The following is a 20,296-nucleotide window of genomic DNA, read 5'->3' on the forward strand; positions in this document are numbered from 1 at the left end:
TACCCTGACTCTCATGCTCTAAGAGGGAGCCTGGGCCTCAGAGGGGCCCCGAGTAGCCAGGGTCTGTGCAGCTCTCTCACCCAGAGTGCCCTTCTCTGAGCATATTTTCACATCCATCACCAACCTGTGCCCAGGGGTCTTCCTGGGACAACTGGGGGTAGAGCTTCCGGGCCAGCCTGATGGGGCAGAGGCCCTCGATCTCTATCCCAGTGTGTCTCGTCACCCAGGTCCCCACAGCAGGGGCAGGTGGCCCAGTCAGTCAGGTAAGCACGGGCTCCTTTGTGCCTATGTCCTCATCTGTAGTGAACAAATGGACTTTCACACGGAGCCATACATGCTGGTGTGAAAATGGGGAACTGGTCTCCACAGAAGAGAAAGCATAAGTCAGCTCCTGCTTACTCTGCTTCTCTGGCCTCTGTCCCTGTCATGGGTGGTGTGAACAGAAGCTTTGGTTCCAGGATGCTGGGAGATATAGGGGGCAGGACGCTGGGGGAGACACACCTATCTACAGTGGGGACCCTGCTGACCTTGCTGACTGGGGTGTCTGACAGCTGGACCTGCAGAGAGTCTGCTGAGAGGAGGCTCGGGGCTGAGGTGGAGGTGGGGGGTGGGCAGAGATGCAGACAGTGAGGATCTTCCTGTACCCTCCTCAGGCCCTATAGCACTCTGTGCCCCTTCCAAGCCTAGGAAAGTCCTGGTTCCAGACTGTGTTTGACTGGCAGGATGGAAAAGTATGGGGTAGATGAGCGTGCCAGTGAGGGGGCATCCCCCACCCTTACACCACAAAACCCTAGATCCCATCCTCATTGGGTTTGGAGTCTAGACTTCCACACCCTGTACCCCTAGAACTAAGAAGCCAAGGACTCCTGATGGGCCCAAAAAGGGCCTACCCCTGTCTAGGGGCCTCCAAGACCAGCAAATGTTGACCAAGCAGCATAGGATCGATGCCTCAACTACCTACTCACCAGTGTTCCTGGAGCATCACCCTGGGGCGGGGTGGGGGTGGGGCACACACGCCAACTCCTCTGGCGAATTCAGAGCCAGGGGGACCAATTCTGGGTCGAGTCCTCTCCTCTGAGGCCAGAGGGCACCCAGGTCTTTGGCATTCAAAATTGGGGTCATGAGGATAGTATGAGGAGCAGGACATTGGAGAAGGGCAGACCAACATGCAGAAGGGCCCTTTGCAGAACGTGAGGACCTGGTTAGGGTGAGTCCAAGCTGGGGACCTTGGGGGCAGGGCTGGTTCCAGGGGCGTGTTGGGGTCAGCCAAGCTTCAAGGGGGTTAGGGAGTGTCTGCCAATGGCGTCTTAAATTCTTAACTCCTTTCTAGTTGGATTTGTGTTTTGTATCCAGGTGTCCCTTCTCTGGGGACGGGTACTGAAGGAGGGGGCTGTGATCCCCAGCTGCATCCAGCAGCCACCCTCACCCCCAGTGGGCCTGAGCTCAACATGCCACTATATGCAGCCCACTAGACCACCTATGTCCTTGACGAGGGAGGGGTCAAAACAACAGAGAAAACGCCCACATAGTGAGAGAGGGCTCACACACGTCAGAGACCCCCATAGAGATGGGGTGCTGTCTCCTGCTTTGTCAATCAAAGAAACGAAACTCAGCAACCGAGGCACAGTCACTGCCATTGAGTGATGCTGACGCAGGGCGACCCTACAGGACAGGGTAGAGCAGCACCTGTGGGTTCCCGAGACTGTAACCCTTTCCACCGTCACTTCCCACACAGGGTTCTAGTTCCTTGGGAGGCAGAAGACTCCAGTTATGGTGACCTTCCCAGCAGCTGGTCCACATTCACGTTCACAATCAGACAACATTCACAGGCAGGGAGCAAAATGACACAGAACCTAGAGCCTTCTCTCCAGGGCACATTCGTTCAGGATGAGAACGTGGATCTATCCCCAGGCTCCCGGCATCTCTCCCCTCTGACACACCCTGGGCCCAGCTCTGACAGCAGAGCACAGACACAGACAGGAGGCCCTGTGGGAGGAAGACTTGGTAAGGAGGACGGTTATCTTGGTCACGGTTGTTCTCAACTTTAAGAAGAGATAGCCCCCAGGAAAGCGAGAAATAGCCCCACACTCAGAATTCACAGTCCTGAGGACCTCAACAGACCTCAACACATAGATTTGGGGGGAGTCAGGGGTTGTGAGAGGCTGATAAGGTTCTTATCTTATTGAGGTCACGGGAAGATATCAATTCTGGAAGAGAGGCAAGAAAGGATGAAAAAGAAAGGCTATAGAAATAAAAAATGACAGCTCAAGATTGTTCCCTGGTCTGAGCCATCAACAACTGAAATATGAAGATTGGGAGAGGACGGGCCAGGTGACAACAAATCCCACAGGTGGATGTAAAAGACTCGTCCAGACAGAGGCTGTATCCCAGGCAGGGAGGGAAGGTGGGAGAAGTTGGTGAGACTAGGTACCACCCAAGAGGTAGCACAAGTCATTACAAACTATTGGGAGAAATAACATTTCTCCCCCAAAGACATTCTCAACACACACACACACGCACGCACACGTCCACATACACACATGTACACACGTATACAGCCACACACACATACACACACATGTACACATTCTTGAGAAAAAGAAAATTCTAGCCAGATACCAGGAGAAAATATTTGCAAATATAAAAACTTGTATCCAATATTTATAAGCAACACTCAAAGTGCCTGAGAAAAGAGTGTTAAAAAGTGATACAATGTACAGAGGGTGGGAAGGACACTTCATAAGAACAGCCATGCGGACGGACGGACAGAGAGCTAGAAGGAAGGCTCCCACCCTCAGTCCCTGGGGAATGGCTCGAGGAAGAGTTGAGAGCTGACCGAGGGCTGGGTGGAGGAAGGGGGCAGACACAGCCATCCTGACAGAGGACCCCGGCAATCCCATGACAACCCCTAGTGAACGTGTGGATGGCTGGCACATCGTCAACATGAAGCAGACACAGCACCAGTGGCCCTCAACTAGAGTACTCAGACAGGAAGCACAGTGGCCGCCAGCAGCAGTGCCTCCGTCCATGGGGAGCCATGAGCCATGGGGATAGTGCTCCCCCCCAAGCCCCAGGAGTAATCTAGTACCCTTCACTAAGTGAGGAACTCAGACCCCAAAGCCCCTCCAGCGTGAGACTCTGAGTGTGTGGCCTCTGGGAAAGGTCAGGTGAAGGACAGTCAGGAGACGTCCTGTGCCAGAGGCTGGGAGGAGACGGAGGTGAGGAGTGAGACAAGTGTCTACACCGCGCACGGGCCGGTAGTGGTGTGGATGCCGCAGCTGGCGTGTCGCTGTGATGCGGGCAGCTATGCCAGCGGTACTTCCAGTGCCAGCAGGCCGCCCGTGGGGCCCAGGGTCCAGCAGAGTTTCCAGACACGGCCGACTAGGAAGCAGGGCGAGGCTGTCCTCTTCGGAGGGTCTGGCCACGGAGTCTTACAAATGCCTTTGGAACCGGATATCTCCGATGCAGCCTCAGGCTGGAGGTCCTCGGCAGCAGCAGTTGTTCTATGTGGTGGGTGGTTACCTGCCAGGAGGCCTTTGTCCAAACTCAGAGACCCCTGCCCTCACTGCCACTGCATGTGGATTGCTCCCCCGCAAACCCCACCCCACAGAAAATTGATGAAACAACTATTTGAGAAACATAGGGCAAACAATAGGCAAGTCAGTCCCCAGGTTCAGAACTCTGCTGTGCACAGAGACCAAGCTGGTGGTCACATTGAGCCCCAGTGGAGCCCCAGGGCCTTGTCACCACCTACGTGTGTGTTCAGTGGTGCTGAGATGTGGTCACAGTTGAAGTCCTTCAGGGCCCTGGCTGTGAGGAAGCCGCTTCAAAGTAGGGACAGGGAGACACTTAGGGTCTCTGCGAGGTCCCCTTCCTTCGTGGGTCAGCTGTGTTTCTGCTCAGGAAAACCTGGGGCATGAGAGGAGGGAGTTTCTGACCCGCGAGGGGACGGAGGGTTGCTCCTCCAGGCACTGGACTCTGATCCCAGTACAAGTGTCCTTTCCAAGGAGGGGCTTAGCCTCTGGGGGACTCAGAAGGGAATCTCATGGGCTGACTCCACAGCACCCAGGTCTCGGCCCCAGAGTTCCCCCCTTGAGCCCCTGCCCTTGTCCAATTTCTTGTCTTCCTGGCATGCTGGTTTCTATTTGTCCACTGTGTGCTGTCCTTCCCCTACTGAGGCACCCAGCACCCAGAACTCAGCTCTCTGCTCTGCTGAGAAGACCGCCCATGCTTCCACTTACACAAATCCCCATCATGATGCTCCTGCCCTGAAGGAGAAGCTGCACCTCCTCCCATGCCCCGCCCCAGGAGAGGCTGCCTCCCCCAACTGCTTCCTGGGCTGGAAGGATAAAGGGCTAGGACAGGGTTTGGGGCAGAGAGCTGCAGAGCCCTGCTGAGGTGAGGACGCTGCCTGCCCACTCCTGCCCTCTCCTTCCCTGACCCTGGGGTGGGCCCCCTTCTCCTCACACAGGAACTCCCCTCCCTGCAGATGCTGTGGCTGCTGTTGCTGACCCTCGTCTGCCTGGGGGCCTCTGTGCCCATGACCCCAGGTGAGTCCTGACCCCTTCTGATGCCCACCCTGACTCTGAGCCCCCATCTGCCGTCTAGGGAACAGTGCTGGTGTGGGGTAGGGACCTCATTCACACATGTTTGTCTACCTCCTTCATGCCTGCACGTGGGGAGGATCTGAGCAGGAGGTTGAGCTGAACTCTGGGCTGGGAGGGCTGGATCCCTGATGACCCCTCACTCTGCCCCCCCCCAGCTCCGGGCCCGGAGACTGAGCTTGTGGACATTGTGGGGGGACACGATGCTCAACCTGGGAAGTGGCCATGGCAGGTCAGCCTGTGGAGCCCTGATCCATGGGGTGGCCCATGGAGATTTTCGTGTGGAGGCTCCCTGATCCATGAGCAGTGGGTGCTGACTGCTGCCCACTGCGTTGTAACGTGAGTGACTCCCCTGCCACCACGTGGCTCTCTGACCATGTTGGGGCACATGATGGGTGCTGTGTGTTTCCTGGGTGGAGGGATCACAGAAAAGAGACTGAGGGATTTGAGCCCCTGGAATCCACCCTGGTGCTCCATGCACAGAGGTCCCGGGACTGTGTGAGTGGATCTCTCTCAGCCTCTGGACAGCTCCTTGTCTTCTCTCCCTCAGAGATGAAGGAAGCCTTATCCACGTTGGCGTCCAAGTGGGACAAGTGAAGCGCCACCGGAGTAACTTGATCCAGGGCGTGGCCCACGTCATCATCCACCCCAACTACAATCCTCAGGATGCAACCCAAGGAAGGGACATCGCACTGCTCAAGCTGGTGGCCCCCGTGAAGCTCTCTCCCACAGTCCAACTGGTCACCCTCCCTCGACCAAGACTCAGGGTCTGTCCAGGCACCAAATGCATGTTGACTGGCTGGGGAGATATCCGTTCTGGTGGTAAGGGTCAGGAGCACTGGGGTCAGATGGGAATGGGGGCTCTGGGAACATAGTGGACACTGGCCAAGCATGAGCAAGAAACTCAACAGCATGGCCTTCTCACGGAGGGCTATGGGTGATGCTGGACTTGAATGGTTCTCAGGGACACAGTTAAGGGACCGGATGTGGAGAGAGGAAAGCTCTGCCCTCTCTCTGTACACACCCTGCACAGCCTTCCGGGTCCCTGTCCTCCCTGCGTCGTGATGGGGGTGGGGTGGAAGGGAGGGGAACGGTGGAAAGGAGGCTGAGAGGGACTGAGGGATGCGCTCACAGTCTCTGCTGTCGGTGCTCCAAGTCCACGCTGACCCAGGGCCCCGACTCTGCATGTCTGGGCCACACCTCTTCTGATGGCTCAGTCACAATCCCTCAGCATCCATGTCAGCTGGGCATGCGCAGTCCCAGGGTACATGTAGGGAAACTGAGACCAAAAGGACATCTCCAGACCCTGGCACCTGGAGCTCCCAGGAACAGGGGAGATATTGTGCAAAGGTAACTACCCAATCCCCAGACCCACAGCCTGAGCTCTGCCACTCCACCCTACAGAGCCCCTACCCAGGAACAAGAACTTGCAGGAGGTGCAGGTCCCCATCGTGGACTTGCAGACGTGCAGGAAGAGCTACAGACGGATCAAAAAGTATGTCAGTAATAACATGCTGTGTGCGGGGAGCCCCTGGATGACAGCCTGCTACGTAAGAGCCTATATCCCAGCCTGTTCATGTATCCTGTTTCCTACCTTTGCTCTCAGCACTCGGGAATCCTGATGGCCACTTTCTGCCTTTTCTTCCCACAGGGTGACTCTGGGGGACCCCTGGTCTGCCCTAAGGGCCGCATATGGGTCCAGGTTGGGGTGGTGAGTTGGGGTAATCCAAAATGTGATAAGCCAGGATACCCTACAGTCTACACCGAGGTGGCATTCTATATGTCCTGGATCCGCAAGTATGTCCAGTTACCTGCATGAGGCGCCAGGCAGGGACAAGGACGCTGCTGACACAAACACCCCTCCGAAGAGCTTGCAGAACCTCATGCACCCTCCCCAATGCCAGCCTTTCACTGAGCCCATCACCCCCTTCCATCTCTGCGCAGTGCCAGCCCTGCAACCCTCTGAGGGTCCTGTCCCTCCCTTGATATCTGATAGGGACAGAGGGGATGTCTCATGACCTCCCAGAGGTGGGACAGGAGGGGGGCTCCTCCAGGGACCTGCTTGCCTCTCACTCTGTAAAACGTGGCTCAATAAAGCTCCTGCACAGCAAGGTCTGAGTGTCCTCACTTCTGGGCGTGGCCTAGGAAATGGTCCCCGGAGAAGCTTTCCTGATGGGGGTCCAGGTGATGAAAGGTGGGTTGGAGGTTCTGAATCCCTGAGGTCCAAGAAACCGGGTGCTGTGGGGGAGATGACAGACCCCTGAGACCAGAGGATGGCCTGTCCACGGGATTACTGACTCACTGACCCTTTATCATACACCTGGGTCTCCCTACCCCTTTCTCCTTCCCACTCCCTCTGCCCTCAGGGCTCCGTTCACAGAGGTGCTTCAAGGGAGGGACCTGAGCCCCAACTCTCCATCGTGCCTGGGTGGGACTGAGTGCAGGCCCCCTGGTCTCCTCGGGGCTCAGGGTGGATTGAGGTGCATCCGTCTGCAGAGAGGATGAGGAGCAACCTCGGAAGGGAGCAGGGGGCAGGCCATGCCCTGTGCTACAGCATTTCAGGAACTGCCCTGGGTGTCTTCTGGTGCCCTGGCCGCCCACAGGCATTGATTGACACTAGGCTACCTTTGTACCCACAGCCAGGCCTGCAGTGGTGGAGTTTCCAGCGGTACCCCAGGTGGGAAGGGTGGGAGTGGGAACTGACTGTCCTGGAGAAAAGCCAAGGACTCCACTGTGGGTGTGTATTCCAGACTCCATGCTCACACCCCTCCCCTGGGAGCCCCAGCCCTCCCCTGCTCCTCTCTGCCCCTAGCCCTCACCTAACTGCACTCTCTTCGTGCACATTTGAAAGAGCAAGAGGGGAAGATAAGACCCCCCCCACCTCTATCCCCTAAAAGGATCTGGTAGGTAGCTAGCTGAGGGACAGGGGTTGTCCCTCCATGCCTGAAAAGACCCCATAGAGGAGGATGGAAAGAAGTCAGGCAACCATTCGACACCTAGGAAGACCGCAAACTGAGCATGCTCATACTCAAGCTCTCAAGTCAGATGGGAGGTACACCTGGGTGGACCAAACTAGACTCAGACTCATGACATCACACAGGTGGCCCTAACTCAGCCAAGGGGGTCAACCAATACTCTCAAATATATCTTCCCTCAGCCAGGGGGTGTGCTAGCATATAGGCAGAGAGCATGCTCTGGGACACTCTCTTACAGTGCTGCTGATCACAGACAGGTAGAGGGGAGAGGGTCTCCCTTCCCTGCGGGCACAAAAGCACCCACTCTTGGGGTCTACTTGGGGCCCACAGACTCTTGGCCCACATGCTCTCTGCCTCTAAGGTTCTTGGGTATCTGGCCTCCTGGGATCACCCCAAGATCCACATGCATGGGTGCTCTTTTCCACTTGGTTCGGGGCCAGTTCTGAATCCTTTCAGACTGTCAAACCTGACACTTGTCCTGTCCTTCATTAAACCCACATGGGTTACAAAACAGGCGTCGGCATGAATGCTTTCATCGTGAGAAGCCAAGAATGGAGTTACTATTGACTCCAGAAACCTAACAAATCCTCTCATCCACTAGGATCCTCAAGATCCCCTGACTGCCTTCCTCAGACCTACTGGTCACAATGTTCCCCCACACTCCTAGATGCGGGAACCCCAGGCTCCCTGGTCATGGATGCCCCGGGTCACAGGGTCCTCAGGCTTTCTAAATGTCAAAGCCTAACAGCCACTCAGACCTGAGGTATAAGGAGTCTGGAGAGTTTGTGAGGTGGTGTGCCTTCAATCAGTTTTTGTTTTTGTAAAATATATATATATTTTTAAGAAAAACATGTTCTGTGTGGCTGCGTATCCCATCCCATCAAATCAATAATACTCTCCCACTTGTGTTAGACTGGTTTCCCTAGAGAAACAGACAGGACACTTCTGATTTCAGATAGATATAACACAATGAAATAAACAGCTAATTGGTCCCCAGAGCAGTACAGAGGGCTCAGGTCAACTCACTTCCGTGAGACAGTTAATACACTGGCAGTCCTTCAACTCACGAGGGCTGCTGGGTGCAAGGCAAGTAAGCTGACAGCTGAGTCTTCTATAAAGTAATAGAGGCAGTCTGGTCCCAGGCAGCAAACAGCAGGGCAGGTCACCAACAGTCAGCCAGGTGACCGGGTCCAACAGTCCCCAGCTCAAGTGATGTATACAGCAGCAGTGTGGTGACGCAGGTCTCGAAGGAACCTCAAACTATAGTGACAAGGTCCTTGGGTTGGGTGTCCCACAAGTAGTGTAGCTCACAAATTGAGGCAGAGAACTAGCTAAGGCAGCCGCACACTGATCTACTCATCAGAGAGCAAGAGATGGAAAGATGAGGCTTACTGAGTCATTTATCTGTTTGCCCTTCAATTAAACTGCAACCTAATTAATTTTATATGTGTCTATTGGCCAGGTTGGCATAATAAACCTATGTATCACACCACTAAACACCCAACAATGTGTTTCTCCATATATTTTCCCCCTCCCATCCTTCATCCCTCCCTCCACAATATCTCATCCCTCTCCTCTCCCTAACCCCGCCTCCCCTCCCTAGCCTCCTCCCCGTCTTCACAGTGTTTTCCTTTGGTGTGGAAATCATTTTTCCTTTTCATTGTTTTTCCTGATAATCGTGCTGTCATTCAAAACACATCTCTGCTCTAGTTCCTGAATGCGTCTTCCCCCCACTACCAGGACCCAGTTCTACCTTACACATCCGCCTAGACCAGAGGACACACATTGGTACAGACAAGAGCTCTCGACCCATGGAATTCTGGACAGATAACGTGTCTCCCTGAAAATAAGACACTGTCTTGTATGTATTTTTCCCCAAATAGACACACTATGGCTTATTTTCAGGAATGTCTTATTTTTATTAAGTACGGTACAACAATCTACATTGGTTCAAAGATAGTTAAGTCGTCTTCTTGTGGAACATGGACCCACGGAGTTGAGTCACACGGCAGCCCCACACAATGCCCAAAGCAGAATGTCCTGCTTCTCATTCCACCCAGGAGACCTTTACTCTCACTGTCTGTGTCTCCCTCTCTGCCTCAGCTTGCGGCACGCACAGAACGACCGAGATCTGACAGGGGGGCCGACCTTGTTGATGGGACTGCCACACCTGTCGGGTCCCCTCCGAGATAGCAGCTGTCACGACGGGGCAGGTGAGAAGGGCTGCCCATCTTTGTGACTGCTCCATGCCGGTGTGCTCAGAGCCACGCCTATCACTAAGTCCTATTGTAGGGCAATTGCTTTTATTGCACAAATGCTTAGAAATCCTGTTGTGAATCAAGGAAAGAGCTGGGATGCAAAGGGCACTTATAGAGGTCTAGATAAAGGCATGTATATATGCAAATATATTTATATATGAAGATGGGGAAATAGATCTATGTGCATATATTTATAGGTTTAGTTTTAAGGTAGCAGAAGGACATTGGGCCTCCACTCAAGTCCTCCCTCAATGCAGGAACTTTTTCTTCTACTAAATTGCCCTTCTATGATGCTCACCTTCCCAACACAACCTCTGAAGACAAAGCAGGTGAATAAGCAAATGTGGTGAAGAAACTGATGGTGCCTGGCTATCAAAAGGTAAAGCATATGGGTTCTGGAGTAGAGGGGGAGAAAGGAGGAACTCATCACAATGTTGGATATTTGGCCCACTCCACAGGGGGATGAATAACAGAAATGTGGGTGAAGGGAGATGATGGACAGTGTAAGACACGAAATGACAAACATAATATATAATTGATCAAGGATTCACGAGGGTGGGCGGGTGAGAGAGAGAGGGGAAAATAAAGGAGCGCAAGTAGAAAGAAAATGTTGGAAATGTTGATGGCAACATATGTACAAGTGTGCTTAATACAATTAATACAAATGATGGGTTGTTACAATATTAGTAAGAGCCCTCCAATACAATGATTAATAAATATTTTTAAAATAACAATGCTGTCATTAAAGATTTGTGTTTATTAGTTTAACTAATGTTGCTAACCATAATGTTCTCTCTCTAGTTTTGTCCAAGTCTTACTGTGTTTAAGAGAATTTCCGTTGTTTCCATTGCCTCATAATATTCCATTGAATGAATATACCCGGGTTTGTTTATCTATTCTTCTATAATCAGGGTTTTTGGTTGTTTCCATCTTTTTGATGTAATAAAAATTGCTTCAATAAATATAGGTGTGCATAGGCTGTTCATGTTGTGTTCTTTATTTCTTTAGGGAATATGGCCCGCAGAGGGATTACAGGATCATATGGTAGTTGAATTTTCGTTTGTTCAAGGAAGCGAAACACTGTAAAAATCTAGAGTCACACCAGCAACATAGGAGCATTCAAATCTCTACACATGTTCTCCAGAATTTATTGGTTTCTATTTATTTTTTAATTTTGCTAAAAGAGTAGGTGTAAGGTGGTATCTCATTGCTATTTTAATTTGTATTTCTCTTATTTCTCATGAATGAGGACATTTCTCCCTACGGTTCTTGGCTGCCTGGATGTCATCTTTGGAAAACTGTCTATTCATGTCTTGTGCCCATTTTTAAGCTGGGTTATATTTGTATTTTTCTTATTATGATGTTGTAGTATTCTACAGATTTGTAAATGCTACCTTTGTCTGATGTATCATTACTGAATGATTTTCCCAATCTATGAGTTTTCTTTTTACTCTTTTTTGATGAAGTCTCCTATACTGTGGGTATTTTTCATTATATTTGGTAATGTTTATGCCTTGTATCGGGGCCGTTAAGTTTGTCCCTATTGATGGTCTGTATGGTTGCAGGAGTTATATTTGAGTCGTTGATCCATCTTGAGTAATTTTTTTTCTAAGATAATTTTATTGGGAGCACTTACACCTCTTATAACAATGCATACATCAACTGTATCAAGCATATTTGTACATATGTTGCCATCATCATTTTTTAAAACATTTACTTTCTATTTGAGCCCTTGTTGCCAGCTCCTCTTTTTTCGCTCCCTCCCCAAACCCTGTGGTTATGTTGCTCTCAAGGTATGGAGAGCCATGGTGGGGTCTGCACTCACACTCCCATTTCTGTGGAGATGTAAACAATATCCTCCCCCTAGGTGGATTAGAGCCCTGCTGCCCAGTCCCATCATCTCACTCTTCTTGGTTTCCCCTTTTTCTCTCTCCCCAAACGCCCTTTCCCCTTCTTTGAGTTGGAATGACATGTACATCATTGGGTTTGTTCTGTCCCCCACCCAATTGTCTGTCCCACAATCAGTATAGTGTGAGATATGTGGCTTCTCTTCTATACCTACTATGCCGATTATTCTTACCTCGTTGAACTCTTTTTGGACTTTGCTCACCATAATTACGTCCAACTCTTCCCATGAGGTGATGTGCTCCATGCAATTTTCAGTGCTGTTTAGTGATGTGTGGTACTCCATTTTGTGTATATGTTAGAGTTTTCTAATCCACTCATCTATCAATGGAATTTTAGGTTGTTTCCTATTCTTGGCAATTATGAATTGTGGCACTATAAAAATTGAAGCGCAAATGACTGGTCATGGTCTATTTCTTACCTAGTATGAGTATATGCCAATAGAGGGATGGCTGGGTCATATGGTAACTCAATTTCTATTTGCTTTAAATATCGCCAAATCTCTTTCCACAGAGGCTGGAGATATCTGCATGACCACCAGCAGTCGAGGAGAGTTCCTAGCTTGCCACATCCCTTCCAACAGTTGTTGCAGTCTGATTTTCTGATTGGGGCTATCCTCAAGGGTGTTAGGTGGTATCTCATGGTTGTTTTAATTTGCATTTCTCTGATGGCAAATGACTGGGACCATTTCCTCGTATGCTTGTTGGCCATTTGGGTCTCCAACTTAGTGATATTTCTGTTAAGATCTTTTGCCCATTTCCTCAGTGGGTTAACTGTTTTCTTCATTTTACAGGCCTGGAGGATTTTGTAGATTTCCGTAATAAGCCCTTTGTCTGTTGTGCCATTGCTAAAAATCCTATCCTTGTCTGTGGTTTCTCTTGTTACTCAGTTGGTGAAGCCTTTCAATCCACACAGTTGTTTGATCCTTAGAATATACCACTTGTTGATTTCAGCTTCACCTGTGTGTGTACCTATCCCTGTTATAGTTTTTCCATGTATTCGGTGTGCCAAGGTTCTTAGGTTAGTCCCGATTCCTTTGTTGATGGTTCTGATAGTTTAAGGTTTTACTTCTAGGTCAGTGATCCACCTTGAGTTTGTACTTGTGCATGGGGTGAGGTAAGTGTCTTGTTTCATTTTTCTGCAGGTGGATCTCCATTGTTTCCAGCACCACTTGTTAAAAACGGCATCAGCCTCCCACGTGATGCTTTTGGGTCCAGTGTCGAAGGACAGATATCTATATGGTGATGGCTTTATTTCTGGGATTTCGGTTATTTCTCTTCGGTCTGAGTATCTGTCCTTATTCCAGGACCATGCTGTTGTGACCACTGTGGCTGTATAGTAGGTGTTAGTGACAGGTAAAACAAGCCCTCTGACTTTGCCTTTCTTCTTCAGGAGATCTCTGTTAATTCTGGGCTTCTTCCCTCTCCATATGAAATTGGTGGTCAGTTTTCCCAGTTCTTTGAAGAAGGTTGTCGGTATAGCATTAAATTTTTATAGTACCTTGTGTAAGAGTGACATCTTTATTATATTGAATCTTCTGATCCATGAGCATGGGAGCACAGGATATTCTTCCATTTGTGGAGGTCATTTTTTGTTTCCTGTACTCGATTCTGTAGGTTTCTTTGTATATCTCTTTTGGATATTTTTATTTGGGGGGAAGATATATCATTAGAAATTTCTATGTGTTCTTGGCTCTTAAAAAGTGTACTGCCTTCTTGATGTCTTCTTCCCTGGTCTTGTCTGATGTATATAGAAAACCAATAGACTCCTCTTTGTTGATCTTGTATGCTACCACTCTTCCATATTCTGCTATCACTGGCAGTACTCTTGTTGTGGAGCTTTGGGAGGTTTCAATGGATAGAATCATGATAGTTTCACCTCTCCTGTCCCAGATGGATACGTTTAATTTTTTTAAAATCCTTTTATTTGGGGTACCTTTAATGTCCTTCTGCTGCCTTATATTGTTAGCTAGGACCTCCAGTACGATGTTGACTAGAATTGGGGACAAGGGGCATCTTTGTCTGGTCCCTTTTTGCAGAAGGATTGTTTCAGTCTTTTCTCCATTGACTATGATGCTGGCTGTAGGCTTTTCATCAATAGCTTGTATTAACTCGAGGAATTCTCCCTACACCCCTATCTTCTAGAGTGTCTCAATTAGGAACAGGTGTTGGATGTTGTCAAATTTTTTCTGCATCTATGGATGAAATCATGTTGTTCTTATTATTTTTCTTATCAATGTGGTCAGTAATGTTGATGGACGTTTGGATGTTGAACCATCCCTTCCTCACTGGAATGAATCCCACCTGATAATGATGGATGATGTATTTTATATACATTTGTATTCTATTGGCCAATATTTAGTTAGTGATTTTTGTATCTGTGTTCATTACAGATATCAGTCTGTAGTTCTCTATTCCTGTGTGATCCTTGCCCTGTTTGGGTATCAAAATTATATTGGCTTCGTAGAATGCATTTAGGAATTTTCCATCCTTTAATATGCTATTGAATAGTTTGTGGAGGATTGGTGTCAGCTCTTCCCTGAATGCTTGGTAGAATTCTCCTGTGAAGCTGTCTGGTCCAGGAGCTTTTGTTGTTGGTAGTCTCGTGATAACCATATCTGTTTCTTCTTTGGCCATGAGTCTATTGGGGTTCCTGACCTCTACCTGGGATAATGTAGGGAGGGAATGTTTTTCCAAGTATTTGTTGTGATCCTCACATTGTTGGATTCATTAGAATACAGACTTTCATAGTACCTTGTGATTATTCCTTTAGTGTCATTGGAGTCCATTGTGATTTCCCCGGTTTCATCCCTCATCCTTGCTATTGATGTTTGCTCCTTCCTTTCCTTGGTTAGGTTTGCCAGCAGCCTGTCAATTCTGTTAATCCTTTCTAAGAACCAGCTTTTTTGCTGCATTGATTTTTTTCACTATTCTCTTCCCTCTCATTTATCTCTGTACTGGTTTTTATTATTTATTTGCTTTTGCTATTGGAGGGGTTGTTCTGTTGACTCTGTTTAGTTGATGGAGGTTTTGTGATAACCTATCAGTCATAAGTCTCTCTTCCTTTTTCAAATATGCATTAACCACTATCAAACATCCTCTGATAACTGCTTTTCCTGTATCCCATAGGTTTGGGTACATTGTTTTCTCATTGTCATTAGTTTCTAGAAACTTCCTAATTTTTCCCCTAATCTGGGCCAGTATGCATTAGTGTAGCAGAAGATCATTATTCATCTGTTTTATAATGTTCCTTTTATTGATCGCTAGTTTTACGGCATGGTGGTCCAAGAAAGAAGTCTGTGTGATCTCTATGTGTTTGAATTGAGTCGAGCTCAACTTGTGTCCCAGAATGTGGTCTATTTTTAAAGCTGAGAAATGTGCACTTGATAAGAATAGGAATATTTTTGCGTTTGTATGGAGAGCTCTATAAATGTCTATCAGGTGCAGTTGCCTCACTGCAGTGGTTTAGCTATGTAGCTTCTTTGCTGAGCTTCTTTTCCAGGGATCTATCTTTGATAGTGGTGTATTAAAGTCACCTATTATGATTGTTGAGTCTGTGATTTCTTTATTCATCTTTTCAATACCTTGATGAATTCCATTAATCTTTCATTCAATGCATATATATATTTATTGTGCATACTGTTTCCTGGTCTACTGCTCCTTTGAACATTATATAGTGTCCATCCTTATCTATTTTTTATGATTTACACTTTGAGGTTAATTTTTTCAGAGATTAGGATTGTAACCCTCTTTTTTTAAGTTGCCATTTGCCTGCAATATTTTCTACCAGCCTTTTATCCTTAGTCTATTTTTGTCTCTGAAATTATGATTTGTCTCTTGCAGGCAACAGATTGATAGATATGTTTTCTGGCCAGTCTGTTAAGCTTTGTTTTTTGATGGCTGAATTCAGGCCATTGACATTCATAATTATTACCACCATCTATAGATTTATTGTTGTTATCTTGGACCTTTTTTTGTAGGGTGTTTTTCTATCTCCTTTCTCATCAGTGTGCTGTGTTCGTGTGGGGACTTCACTATTGCCTTCTTTTCCCTCTGAGACAATGCTTTCTTGGTAATTGTTTTTGGCACGTTTACTTCTGGGTGGAGTTGCATTACATGGCAGTCTCCTGCTTGTGCTTGGTTGATATTGGTCTTCTGACCACAGTGAGTCAGCAAGGATTTTTTTGCAGGGTTGGGTATATTTTGGCATATTCTCTGAGTTTTTATTTGTCTGGGAAGACTCTTACATCACCATCTATCTTAATAAATAGCTTGGCAAGATAGAAGATTCCCGGTTGACACTTTTTCGTTTCAGATTTCAGAAGATGTTACTCCACTCTCTCCTCCTCTTCATGGTATCTGCTGGTTGGTCTGAGCATATTCTTACCTGAGCACTATTGTATGTGAGCACTATTTGTTCTCTTGCTGCTCTTCAATTTTTCTCCTTTTCCTCAAGTGTACAAATTTAACTGTCATATGCCTTGGTGAGTTCTTCCTGGAGTTTAGTCTAATTGGTGTCCTCTCTGCTTCTTGTATGTCTGATTCTTGTTCACTAAGGTGGGGAAATGTGCTTCCAGGAATTCCCTTGCTAATTTAGCTGTTGACTTCTCCTTTGCATCTTGTTCTGGTAGAGTAATTATTTGAATATTGTCCCTATTCATAGCATCTGTAGTTGTTCACAGGTTTTCTTCCACCTCTTTGATTATCTTGTTTGACTGTGTTTCCCATTTGTCTGTCTGATTGTCCTTGAGATTGCTAGTATGATTCTCTCCCTTTTCTAATCTGTTGATGAGGTCCATTAGCATGTGTTTTGTTTCTGTTACCTCATCCATTAGTACTTGCATTTCATTTGTGTGTGGACTTCATCCTGTCTATCATGGATTTTGTCCCCTGTATACAGGAGATAAACTTCATCTTCTCTATCGTTGAATCCTTATTCTGCATTGCTACCCTCATATTACTCCAAACAGCACTCTGCAGATTTTTTCGTGGCAGATCAATGTCTGCTTCTTCTATGAGCATTGTTAGGCTTAGAACTTCCTCCGCTTTTGCATTTTGTTTTTTGTTGAGCATGTTGAGGTATATCATTTTAGAAGAACTCAGCAGCATGTGCCCGGAAAATGAGGGGCCCTAAACTTTCTGTGTGACTGGTCAGAGTGGTTTTAGGGACAATTTGTGGCCTATTGTGCTTGAGGGTCACAGCGTTGTGTACACAAAGTGCTGTGGCGACTCAGTGGCTCATGGGGCTGGCACTCCAAAGGTGGGCTGAGGCTGGGGAATGTAGGTATGCCACTGGGCTGGGTTGGGGCAGGCGTCTGGACAGTCTAACCACAATATTCAGTCTTTTAAAGAGTCTCTATGGAGCCCAAACCTGGAAGAGTCGGTTGTTGGCTTGAGCTGTGGCTTTCAGCACCTGTTTTATTTTCCTGTTATGCATAGTTAAAATCCTAGACTGTGATCTGGCTATTAGAATTCTGCCTATCTTGTTCAGCCTAAGACTACAGGAGAAGGGAGGCTAGCAAAGAGGGGGACACTGGTATGAGGTTTTGAGGCTTATTCTCAGAGACTCTGGAACCCTGGGATTAGGACGACCTTCAGACAGAAGCCTGGAGAAATTACTGACTGCTGTGTGTTTAGGCACAGCAATGGGCAGCATACTCCACCTCGCTGGACCTGGTGAGGGATTAGTGGAGTGTGATGGCAGATGTGGTAAATTTAGAGCATTTTAATGTGTTCTTGAAATGCACCATGGGAAAAAAATCTCAGGGGGTGGTCTGAACCAAACTCTGGTACCCTGAACCTATTTTTAGCACACAGCCTCCCAATATTGGCTCCTAACCTCTTAATTTTCAGATCTGACAACAGGAGGAGGGGTGGGTGTTTCCAACTGGAATCCATCATGACTCATCCCCCCTTGAGTTCATTTGTGTACATGGTGTTTCATTATTTTTTAGGGAAGATCCATTTATTCAATGTAGCATCATTTATTGAAAAGACTATCCCTTCCCCACTTAATGTGTTTTAGTCCTTTATCAACCATTAGGTGTCTGTAGGTACTTGGTTGTATTTCCAGGTTCTCACCTCTAATCTATTGGTCTTCACATTTATTGTAGTTGTGTTAGGTAACTTAGCCTAGGGAATTGGGAAGTCCATTTACGCATGCCCAGGAGAGCCAGCAAAAGACAAAAGCTGGATTTTCCCGCCGGTGGGCTCGGATGGGCATTACACCTAGAGCAGCCCACCTAGGCCAGGTGATTGCAATTCAGCCAATGGGATCCACCTGGGGTCATTCACCACACCTCCCCCGGGAACCCTTGAAAAGGCAGGGACCGGAAGGGAGAGGGTCTCTTGGTCTTGGCTTGCTAGTGCGATCTGGTCGTCTTCGTGGAAGGAGAGAGATCCTTGCGTGTCCCGGGGCAGTCTCTGCCAGGCCGCATGGTCAATGGAATCCTATGGGTGCCGCGTAAAACCTGATGCTTCTTTGAACTTTCATTAAATTCACTTGGATCAGGAGCCTGGCTTCGGCGTGAAATCTTTCTCGCGCGGAGCCAAGAACCGAGGCTGAGATTTAGGCCGGAGAGAGAAACTTAACAGTTGCTAAAACCAAGCAGTATTGATTACTGTGGTCTTAAAGTTTTTAATGTCTGGGAGTGAAAGATCGCCTACTTTGCTTTAACTGTCAGTAGAGTTTTATTTATCCTCGGTTTCTTTCTGTGTCTGTCTGTGTAGCTAGAGGAACAAATCCAGGGAGAATCATATGTGTATAAACAAGAGATTTCTATAATAAACCAATTGTATATTGAAAAAAACATAATAATCCAGTCCAGATCAAGTCAATAGGTCCAATATTAGCCCATATGTCAGATACAAAGCGATAAATTCCTCTTCAGACTCACAAAGCATATGTAATTACAGTGAATGCAGAAAAATAACAGGCCAATGGGTTGAAAGTCTACTGGTCATAGAGGAATCTCAGCACTGGCAGGGACCTACATGTGACTTCCTCAGCTTCAGGGCTCTAGTGCAGCTCCATGTGTCTTCTTAGCAAGTATGTCTAACAGGGAGTGTATGTGTCTTCCACCTCCAGTGAGCTATTTATCTCCTTAGTGCCTCCAAATGAGGTAATTAAGCTTCAATTTGATTGACAGATTGTGGGATACAGAAGGATTTCTCCCAAGCTGTCTCCCCCAAATATATGCCAGATGGCTGCTTGGGAGTGACTATACTTGGAGGTCATCAGAAGTAGGTCAGGGGTTATTCTCCCTGAGAGCTATCAGCCATCTAGAGCAAGTAGTCACCACTGTTTATCCCACAACAAATAGGGCCCACTCCCTTCTGATAAGGATCGTAGTTGTCTGTATCCTTGTAGGAGACCCCAGAGAGGTCAAACCCTCCCTAGGATGATCAAGGTTAGGCCGCCATCTTGAAGCTAGGGGCCGCCCATCTTGCCACATGTATATCCCCAATCCTTCCTCTTCCTATTGCGTGTATGTCCCTAGACCACTCCTTCTGATTACTGTATTACCTATAGCACAGCCTCTTCCTGTGATGTATGTCTTCACCTGTAATTAGGGGGCTTGCATGTTCCCAGAGAAGATAAAAAGCCTGGGCTAAGATTAAAGATCTCTCTCTCTCCTTCCACGTGGACCATCAGCGGGGCTGAGGTGAGCATGCTACCATGAAAAGTGTCTGACTCCATTTATTTCAATACTTCACTTCTATCTCTCATGCTCTCTATGGCTTTACTATGATCTTTACTTATTATCACTGTACAATTGCCCCTTACTGGACCCGTAATGAAGTGTTAGGGGCTGGCTTCCCCTGACAACAGATTAAACTTAACCCCTGACTCTTAAGTCTCAAATGGAAACATATTATGTAACTACCCAGAAAAGAAAAGATTGATGCTCTGAGGATCATTGGCAGTGTAGATTGCACTCACTTGTGTCTTGGGGTGCAGCTTGAAACAAAAGAATACCTTATAATTGAGTTTTTTCCCCAAAGTATCAAGTATTTTACTGGCCTGCCAAGTAATTTATTTACTTTGAAATAAGGTTTGAGTTGTAACCTGGAGGTCAGATTCCTTCATTATTTCATATTTGGTGATTTTTCAGATGTAAGATGACTACTAATGTCACCCGCTTCCCACTGGGATGCTGCATAGAGATGCCTGACCGTGGTGTCCTGAAAGGAAACCGACACTGACAGCAGAAGAGGAGAGAAGGTCTGCAGAGTGGGAGGGAAAGTAATTCACATCCCAACCCACCAAGAACTCCACAGGCAACACCAGCATTCTTAGTGGGAATTTCATCCTGCCAAAAGACGTATTTTCCTCCTGTAAGAAATGATGTACCTGTAATAGCACTTCAGGAATATGAATAAACCCAGAAGACTAGTATTCACACACACACACACACACACACACACACAGAGCCAGGGGAAGGTGCAACAGTTGGCCTCTCCCTGTCCAGCGGGAAGAAGGCTAATGAAAATAGAAGACACGTGGGAATCATGAGCTCAGTGACTCACGGACCCTGGAACATTGGTCTCCACAG

At 47.7% G+C, this 20,296-nt stretch overlaps 1 protein-coding gene across 1 annotated transcript; it reads left to right on the forward strand.

Moving 5' to 3' along the window:
* Positions 1 to 1,166: 1,166 nt before the first annotated feature.
* On the forward strand, positions 1,167 to 6,423 carry LOC142422864 (mastin-like). The gene is made up of 6 exons (XM_075528095.1): positions 1,167 to 1,190; positions 4,472 to 4,550; positions 4,763 to 4,823; positions 5,155 to 5,426; positions 6,009 to 6,154; positions 6,256 to 6,423. Exons 1-6 carry the CDS (start codon positions 1,167 to 1,169, stop codon positions 6,421 to 6,423), a joined length of 750 nt encoding a protein of 249 aa, XP_075384210.1.
* Positions 6,424 to 20,296: the final 13,873 nt, after the last annotated feature.

The sequence above is a fragment of the Tenrec ecaudatus genome, chromosome 12 (genome assembly GCF_050624435.1).
Source record: "Tenrec ecaudatus isolate mTenEca1 chromosome 12, mTenEca1.hap1, whole genome shotgun sequence".
In the NCBI taxonomy this organism is placed as follows: domain Eukaryota; kingdom Metazoa; phylum Chordata; class Mammalia; order Afrosoricida; family Tenrecidae; genus Tenrec; species Tenrec ecaudatus.